The sequence below is a fragment of the Antrostomus carolinensis genome, unplaced genomic scaffold, assembly GCF_000700745.2.
Source record: "Antrostomus carolinensis isolate BGI_N321 unplaced genomic scaffold, ASM70074v2 scaffold21339, whole genome shotgun sequence".
In the NCBI taxonomy this organism is placed as follows: domain Eukaryota; kingdom Metazoa; phylum Chordata; class Aves; order Caprimulgiformes; family Caprimulgidae; genus Antrostomus; species Antrostomus carolinensis.
In genome coordinates this window covers 2,081-11,643 of record NW_010340916.1, presented here as the reverse complement: position 1 = coordinate 11,643, position 9,563 = coordinate 2,081, and the positions used below count along the sequence as shown (strand labels likewise).

At 37.7% G+C, this 9,563-nt stretch overlaps 1 protein-coding gene across 1 annotated transcript; it reads left to right on the top strand.

The window, feature by feature from the left end:
* Positions 1-1,199: 1,199 nt before the first annotated feature.
* On the top strand, positions 1,200-9,357 carry LOC104531443 (protein O-mannosyl-transferase TMTC4-like; the record flags this gene model as incomplete). Its single annotated transcript, XM_010176327.1, has 6 exons — positions 1,200-1,319; positions 3,133-3,225; positions 6,162-6,320; positions 7,091-7,293; positions 8,970-9,141; positions 9,226-9,357. Coding segments are annotated over exons 1-6 (879 nt in total), but the record flags the coding sequence as incomplete, so codon positions are not given.
* Positions 9,358-9,563: the final 206 nt, after the last annotated feature.

Here is a 9,563-nt window from a genome sequence, read left to right as displayed (position 1 = left end):
TCCATTTAATTAGGTAACTTAATCCCTAAAGGTGTTCCCTTCTCTCAACCAATTGGAAATGAAGCCTAGGTGTACTGGCTTAGGTGTAGGTGACTCCTTCTGGTGAAATTAATCTTAATTCTGCCAATGTCCCTTTCCATGGACCATTGTTGCAGTTCTGTTTAGTACTGAGGGTCAAACCTGTATTAGCAGTACAGAAGAACTGTTCTAGAGATCAAGGAAAGTAGGAAAGGGATTCAGGCAATGAATGTAGAGTTTAATTTTGTTTTTTCATGTGTCAAGTCAAAGATTGATTTTTGTGATGCCTGTAGAGCCCACATTGCTTGAATCAAGAAACTGCCTCTAAGTGAGCAGAGTGCTTACCTCTGTTGCTTGCACCTGTGGAGAAGAGGTTGTGACAGATGTGTTTTTATGTGAAGTAATTGTGTACTGTGTGTGATAATACCTTGGTTGAAGTAGGGCTTATTGTTATATTAACCTCAGAAATGCCTGCTTGTAGTACCCAAAATCAGCTGCATGGTGCAATCTTTAAAGACTCTTTTCTTTGAGTAGAAGCTGTCATTTCTCTTGATCTCTTAACCCCAGAGTTCCTCACCCTGCTGTAAAACTGCGTCCTGAGTACAAGAACTAACTGCTTCTCTGCTCAGATGCTGAAATTTTTGAGCTCCATGGCATTCCATTGCAGTGCTAATGAAATTACATGAGGTACTTGCTAAATGCAGCAGCCCTGGAGAAGCAGCTTGTTGTGCCTTTGTAGATCAGGCTACAGTTAAAACAGTTTGTGTGTGTGACACTTCATGTGTAATCATTAGAAAGAATTTCTTGTTCTTACAGTAGCTTTGAAGAGAGTGGCCAGTAATGATAGAGATCTAGCTAAGGATGATAAATGTGTATAAATACTGGGAATTAACCTTTGCAGATGATGAATTGTGGAAACTGTGTGAAGCTTCTGCAATTCTAATTAATCTGGCTAAAACGTTGGGCAAATAGGGAGATTTCTAATGTCTCTGAGAACAAAAAATGACTTCAGTAAAGGGACAAATGCCAGCATATTGCAGGAGGTGCCCTAAGCTTTTTAAGTCTGTGTATCCAGATCTTGACTGATGGAAAAGACTGTGAGATTAAATGCTATGTATTTTTAAAATTCTAATTTTAATTTAGCTTTCTAACTTTACATTTAAATGTATAAACCTAATGTTATGGCGTGCTTTATTTTGACAGATAAGGAAGGACATAATTTTTCTATATTCTGGGTGCTGGTGAGTGTTATCCTAGGTGCAATAGCCATGCTGTGCAAAGAACAAGGAATTACAATACTGGTAAGAATCCTCTTATTGTCTGAATTTTGACCTCAGCATCTGTCAGCTGCAGTTGGAAAGCCTAAAAAGATGAATCTTCTCCACAGCTAATCACATGCACACCTTTTTTGTTCTGTTCAGACAACTAGTTAACTAGTTAATGTTGACAAAAAGCAGTATTCTAGTAGATCTGTCTTGATTGTATCCCTGCCAATCTGCTGGAATTCTTCTTTTTATCTTCTGTAAGCAGGTTGCGTATATCTGTTAATTTTTTGCAAAATTTAAAAGATTTACAGTGTTAGTTTCACAGTCATTTGCCTTGGTTTTGAACGTAATCGTCGAGATAGCAGACCTACAAACCTCTAATTGAAGGCTTATGAACAAAGGTATAACTGGAGGAGTACATTTCTAAAAGATCCACCCTCTTGCTTTTGTGAACAGTGTAATTAGAAGTAGGGCCATTGTTTATGGATTTCTAACACTGTTCATGGATTTCTAACACACTCTTCCTCCTGTCCCTTATTTAAGGATCTGTCTATGCAAACAGATATAGTTAGGTAGATGTTTGTAGAGTGATCTATTTTTCAAAGGTGTCTGTAAGGAAACATTAGGAATTCTCTTAAAACATGGTGTAATCATTTCCTTTAGTGGTATGAAGTAATTATTTGAGCTAGCACACACAGAATTGTTACTGGATCTGGGTTTTTTATTTGTTTGCTGTTGCATTGCTAGGACAATTATATTTATTGTTGTGCTGAGGGGCATGGGTCAGAGGGATGAAGGGATACGTCACACATTAAAAAGATTGCTTGTAGGCTGAATGTATTTTTCAGCGGGATTCTTGCTTTCTATCTCCATGCAAGTGAGCCAAAAGCCTTTTAACCAGGTGGCCTTTCTGCGTGGAACCACACCACTCCCTAATCTACTGTCTTCTCCCTCTGTTAGAGACTTGTGACCTCCCAACGTGCTAACTCTTTGCCTCACCTGGAACTATTTTTACAGGTTTTTTTCCATTTGGTTTTTAGAACATTGAGGTAATTTCAGAAGTTATTAGGAAGCATGATAAATGTTCAAGGATTGTCATGGTTGATGGTTGCTGAAACATTGAAGGGAAAATGTTGAAGTTGGATTTTGCTGGTCACCTCAACAGAATTGCCCCTGGATACATTTTGGTTGCTTGCTTGGGGGTAGTGTGTGCAAGTGTGGTCCTGCAAAGCGCTGAGTATGCTCTAGGTTTATGTGTAGTGGCTGATGTCACATAGAAATTTGCACTTTTTTTTTCCAACTTCCACTGTGTATATTACAAGAAAAGCAAGCCTGATACCTCTGTTAAATCTTTCTGAGCCTTTGTTGTGACAATTTATGTACCCTTTAAAAATAATATTTCTGAAACCTGACAGTCAAAAGATACCATGCTGCACAGCAAAAAAATTAGGAGAAGGCTTAAAGAAACTCCACTTTACTGGCATAAGCCTTACCTTTTTTACCCCAGCATTTACATTGTGGAACATTTGGGAAAGAAGACAGAGAGCTGTTGTGACCATGCATATGGGGTTTATCCAGCTGGTACATGGTATTCTTTGAAAGGTTATTCCATGTAGCAGGAGAATCCCTGTAACAGTAACATGATACTCTACTCGTCTCAGCTCAGATTCTCAATTTACCATTCTGCCATCATTTCTACCAACGTATTTCTCCTTGTTTGGAATCAGAATTAAGATGTACAGTAACTCATGGTAGAAGAGGAATTTAAGATGTATTAAAAATATATATAGATATATATTTGTGATTAGCTACTCCATCATATGCTCTTGTTTTTCTCTTACTTGCTTAGGGTTTGAATGCAGTGTTTGATGTACTGGTGATTAACAAGCTAAATGTTTTGGAGCTTATTCAAAAATTACTACACAAGGACAAGTCATTGGAGGTGAGTCCTCAAAGGTTTTGTTCATTCTGGCCATTCAGACAGTCACATACTAAAGACAAAGATACAGCTTACAACAGTTTTGTTGTTGAGAATTAAAAAAAAACCAGAGGTATTTTCAGTCAACCTAGTAAGGCAGTGTGCTATGACATCTTTGCAGAAACTTAAGTATTAGTGGAATAGCATTAGAATTGCATTGGATAGTGAAATCCATTCCACACTTCTCTCAACAGTATGTTAAAAAATACTGTGTAGAAGAGCTGACTGCTTGATGCAACAATTTCTCCAGGGTCAGTAGCTATATAGCTGAAATGGTTGTTTAACACTGTTTGATCAGAGTAAAGACAGGGAGATTTATTCAGATTCTCAAATGAAATAGTTAGACATTTGAAAAAATACATTAAAAAAAATTATGTCTACTTTGCCAATCCCTCTAAAGTATTACACTATTTTTTTCAGAGTGCAAATTACCAAACAGAAAACAGTTCCTAGTAGCTTGGGAGTTTAAAACAAAAATATGTAAGCAGTAATAATCACTACAGATCGAATTCCTGACTTATATGTTGATATTACTTTATCTAGTATTGGCTCAAGTGGAACCTGGCAGCTCGTATTTGCACTGACAACCAAATCACTGAAACAATCAGCCTCAGGTGAATGATAGATAGCAGCCAAATAGACCAGCAGCCTACTAGAACATGACTACTGTTCAACAGCTAAATCATTTGCTTCTCCCATCCTAGGTTCAGCAAGGCAAAGGAATATTTATTGTACATTGCCTCCATCAGTGGTTTCACTACAAAGAAGTCTTGCTCGTGTTTCTGAGTAGCACAAATCCTATGGGGCTTTTAAATTCCTTTGCAAAGAGTCAAGTGAGGATCTTCAGGGGAAAACCAGTGAAAGTGGAATCTCTTGAACTGAAACAGTAGATTTGACCAAGAACAACTAAGTGTGGGATGCAGGAGTATTTCAGGCAGCAAATAGGAATGCTGGAGAATTTTGCAGTATAGTGACAGTAATGTCAGCTAGCGTATGACAAGAAGAGAATCTAGGGCTGTAGGGGCCTAAAGCAGAGCCAGTTCAGAATTAAAGTGATGGAAATAAAAGGTAATGAGGAAGACCCTGGGAATAAGTGGCCAGTCAGCTTCACATCAGTGTGTAGTAAGATCATGGAACAGATCCTCTTGGAAGTTATGTCGAAATATATGAAATACAAGGAGGTGAATTAGAGACAGCCAACATGGTGTCACCAAGGGCAGATTGTGTCTGACTAATGTAGTGGCCTTCTACAATGGAGTGACTGCATCAGCGTACAAGAGAAGAGCTGCTGATTTCATCTAATTGGATTTCTGTAAGGCCTTTGATATGGTCCCCCACAACATTTTTGCTGCTAAAATGGAGAGATATGGGTTTGACTGATGGATTGTTAGATGGATAAGGAATTGTCTGGATGTCCACATCCAAAGAATTACAGTCAGTCTCCAAGTGGAAATCAGAATGAGTGGTGTCCTTAAGGGTCCATACTCGGACCAATACTATTTAATCAATAACATAGATAGTGGAATTGATTGCACCCTCAGCAAGTTTGCACATGACACAGATCTGAGTGGTGCAGTTGAGGGAAGGAATGCCATCCAGAGGGGCCTTGGCAAGCTTGAGAAGTGGGCCCATGTGACCCTCATGAAGTTCAACAAGGCCAAGTGCAAGGTCCTGCACCTGGGTCAGAGCAATCCCCAATATCAGTACAAACTGGGGGGTGAATGGATCAAGAGCAGCCCTGTGTAGAAGGACTTGGGGGTATTGGTGGATAAAAACTGGATATGAGCCTGCAATCACAGAATCATAGAATGGTTTGGGTTGGAAGGGACATTTAAAGATCATCTAGTCCAAACTCCCTGCAGTGAGCAGGGACATTTTCAAGTAGATCAGGTTGCTCAGAGCCCCTTCCAACCTGACCTTGAACGTGTCCAGGGTTGGGGCTTCTACCACCTCTCCGGCCAACCTGTGCCAGTGTTTCACCACTCTCATTGTAAAAAATTTCTTCTAGTCTGAATCTACAGCATTCGGTATTTTTCTTTTCATTTATGAATCTGATGTATGCTTGGAGAAAATTTTTTATACTTCATGGAGGAAAAAATTGAAAAGTCTGTCAAATTTAGCGTCTGTGACATCACTTCTCTATGCTTTATGTGAATTGCCTTCTTTAGACTTTAAAGTGTATATTATAAAATAACTTATGTAAACTAACTAAGTTAATGTAGATAAACCACAATTTTTTGTAGATCTTGGGTAATTTTAGCCTGACCAAAGTGATTTAGGTGCCTAGCTGTTATTACCTATTTAATCACATTGGTGATTGTGAAAATTTTAATTCAGTTTCTAATTCCTTCCAGTTTCTAACTATGCAGTTTTCTTGTATGCATGTAATTTTACCTCTAAAGAGACCTAAGTGGACAAAAACCTTACGTGATAAGCAGTCAACTGGATATAGCTGTTTAAAACAAAGTTCACAAAGTAACCATCCTCCATTTTAAAAATAAAAGATAGATCAGTTTAATATGCTATATATTAAAGGCTGTATTCTGCTCAAATTACCATCAAAAATTGCTGTGTAAAATTACATCAGCTATTGAGTTACTGAGGATTTGTCAAAGAGAGACTTTGAGTAAAAAAGTTTTCTGTTCTGATTGAGAAGGAAGTGAAAATGTTTGCAAAAATTATTTTGTAATTAGTCAATGAAATCATAGTAAGGTTTGAGAGCTTTCTAGTAACTGCAAAAATAATAAAAATGTCAACTCTAATAGCAAAAACGCACAGGAATAGTGCAAATAATAATAATAGTGAGATAATGGCAAAAAGGATGTGAATGTAGTGGAGAAGAGAACAAAATAATGGGGTTTTTTATATAATGGGTATTTTTTTTTCTTTCTTTCCTGTAGAATGCTGGGCTAAGAAAGGGGCTGCTTTTCAGGGTAACTCTTCTGATGTCTGGAGGGGCCACTATACTTTATATACGCTGGAGGATTATGGGCACAGGGCCACCGGCTTTCACGGAAGTGGACAACCCAGCTTCATTTGCAGACAGTCTATTTGTGAGAGTAAGTTAAGAAGTTGCTTTTCTTCTGGCCAGCTCAGAACATTTCTCTTTGTCATCGAATTGAATTTTATTTTCTGTGCTTCAAAGAAACAATGAAGTGGGCAGTCTTTGTGTTCCAAGATGTGTGATGAATCACCTTCACCTGTGCTGCCTTGATGATTTTCTGCAATTTTTAAAAATAGTATACCTTGTATATTCTTTGCATCCAATTTAGTGTGCACTGCTCGCATGGAAATACATTTCCATTTGTTCACTGTTTTTCCCATGCGTGCAAGGGTTTAGCTTTTGCTGGGTTTCATTCCTTTTCCACATACTGTGCTTGACTTTTCATCTGTTCTTCCACAATTGAAGAAAATAGCATAAAGCTCTGGTCTGATGCATTTGGAGTATGTCTAGGCTTTATATCTCTGACTGCATTAAGGCTCTTTCTGGAGATGGAGAATGAAGAGTGAAGACAGTGGGTACTGTCTTTTGATGTTTTCTTCTATTGTAGGAGATTATTCTTTGTACATGTGGATATTGGTTGGACAGCACAGAATTGCATTTCCCTGCTCTTAATAGGAGAGCCACCTAGCTGTGTTTAAAAAAAAAATATTTCACAGCTATAAAATATACAGATATGTTACTAGTTGTAGTCTGACAGTATTAAAGGCCTCTTTATCGTATAAGGTATATTTTGTGATAAGGGAGACGATAGCAGAGAAAAGAACTAAAGGTGCCCCCCCTTAAGTTTAGTATAAAATAAATGTTTGTTTTCTTTTTGACTGACAGGCTATAAACTATAATTACTACTATTCGCTGAATGCATGGTTGCTGTTGTGTCCCTGGTGGCTGTGTTTTGATTGGTCAATGGGCTGCATACCCCTCATTAAATCCGTCAGTGACTGGAGGGTAATTGCACTCGCAGCACTTTGGTTCTGCCTAATTGGTCTGATATGCCAAGCTCTGTGCTCAGAAGACAGCCATAAGAGAAGGTAAGAGACAGTGATGAATTTTAAATGCCTGGCCAACTTGAGTACAGTATTATTTTGTTAAATCCACTCCTGATAATTTTAACAATTCAATGGAACCAGTGTCTAGTAAATGCAGTTCAAATAAATATTTATAGCTGTCATTAGAGTTTTATCCCAATTTGGAGCCATCACTGTACAGTGACTAGTGGGAAACAGAGTTGGAGGAGGAGATATGAATAGCTGCTTTATTTTTCTCATGAAATGGCATTTTGAGATCCTTAACACTGTAGGTGGTAAAAAGTACCAGAGTAGGAAATGATGTATGTTGTTGCCCATAGTTCTTACAAGGCATCATCTCCTTTAATCTTCTCCTAATAATAAAAGAGAGGAGATGTGCCTTGAAAGGAGGTAGAAATGCTTGCCATGGCCATACAGTTAAAAAGTAAAATGCTGACCCGTAGTATCTACTGAAGAAACAACTTGTACTTCACCCAAAGGAACTAAAAAAAATTTATTGTTAACTATTCTGTCTCACTATAAGGGCTTCTGTTTAACTTTTCAGGGTCTGTTCCCATTGATTTTATGTATAATTAATTTCTCAGTTCTTTAAAATTTTTCGACAGCTCAATCATAACAAGGTCATTCTGTTGATCAGAGTGGTGAATATTTTTCTTTTCTGTGGTATTCTGTAATTTCATCTCTTCCCCCTCATCCCAAATGTTAACATCCCGCCTGCCTTCCTTTCTGTTGTTCTCATACTCATTTGCACAGATAAAATCATTTTGGAGAGAGGTGTGATTCTTTCTTCAAGTGATGTCATACTTTCTAGTAAAAACACACTCACTAAGCCTATATTGCTGAACAGTTTTTTAGTAAAAAGTAAAGACAAAAAGTATAATGAAGGCCTAGGACGCTTGAGGATGAGTAAGAGGACACATCTACATTACAGTATAGGGATTTATTTGTAGTAAATTAGATTAGAAGACTACCATGCCTGTGGCCTTTATAACAAACACCTGGCACAGACCTGGGTTTTTTATTCTCTTATGTCAGCTCTGTAAAAGTAGGGTACCTAGTCGCAGTTGTCTAAGCTCTGTATAGTCCATAAAGAGTTACCTGCTGAGGATTACTCATCCTAACATAAATACCTAAAACAAGGAAGACAAATTGCCCTCAAGAAGTGCCTTTCTCTGTTGACCGTAGGAAGAGCATAGATTACTGACTTTTAAGTGGTTAACCACAATGGATTCTGCTATTGATATATTTGTTAGGAAAGAAAACAGGCTCTCAGTAGGAGGTGTACCTAAGTTTCTTCTTTAAGAGTGACCTATATTTTTCCCATTACTGTCTTACTAGTTCCAAAAATAGATAGGTAGCTTTTACCATTACTTTTCCTGCCTGACTATTTTAAATAGGAATTATGTAATGTCTAATAGGGCTGTTTTCTGGCCTGGAAACATGAGCATTGCTTTTCTGGAAATTATAGCTAAGATTTTAGAAGTATCTGATAGAATGAAGTGTCAGTACCTCACTGAAACTTAATCTGATCTTGTTAGTAGCTCTCAAAGGCTGCTTTTGAATGCCCTGTTCCATACGCACATCATTCTGTGATGTATAATTAAAGTTTATATGTTAAGTGGAAAAGGTACTTTTGTTAATATTTGTGGTTGATTTGAGAATCTGTTTCTTGTTTGCAGAATTCTTACACTGGGACTTGGATTTCTTATTATCCCTTTTCTTCCTGCAAGTAATCTGTTCTTCCGAGTAGGATTTGTTATTGCAGAGAGAGTCATCTACCTCCCCAGTATTGGATATTGTATTCTTTTTACATATGGATTTAGTCTCTTGAGTAAGCAAGCCAAGAAAAAGGTACCATCAAAGCAATCAGTAAAGTTGATGATGAAGTGCTTTAATTGAATGGTTTGTTTCTTAACTTGTCTCTCTTTCCTTAAGAAAATCCTTGCTGTGGCAGTATTTGGAATCTTGTTGATGAATGTTACGCGCTGTGCACTCCGCAGCAGTCAGTGGAGGTCAGAAGAACAGCTTTTCAGGAGCGCGCTGTCTGTGTGCCCTCTGAATGCAAAAGTAAGTCACTCATGTGAACTTTTAATCTTCTTTTTTTTTTTTTAATAAAGTGTTTTGAAATTTGGATTAGAGGAGGTGTTATGCATAGTTAATATACTGTTTTACAGTGTTATTCACAGTCTTGCTTGGTGCAAGAATATGACATTGACATGTCAGACACCTAAATTATAGTGGTAACGTGGTCAGAATACCAGACAGTGCAAATT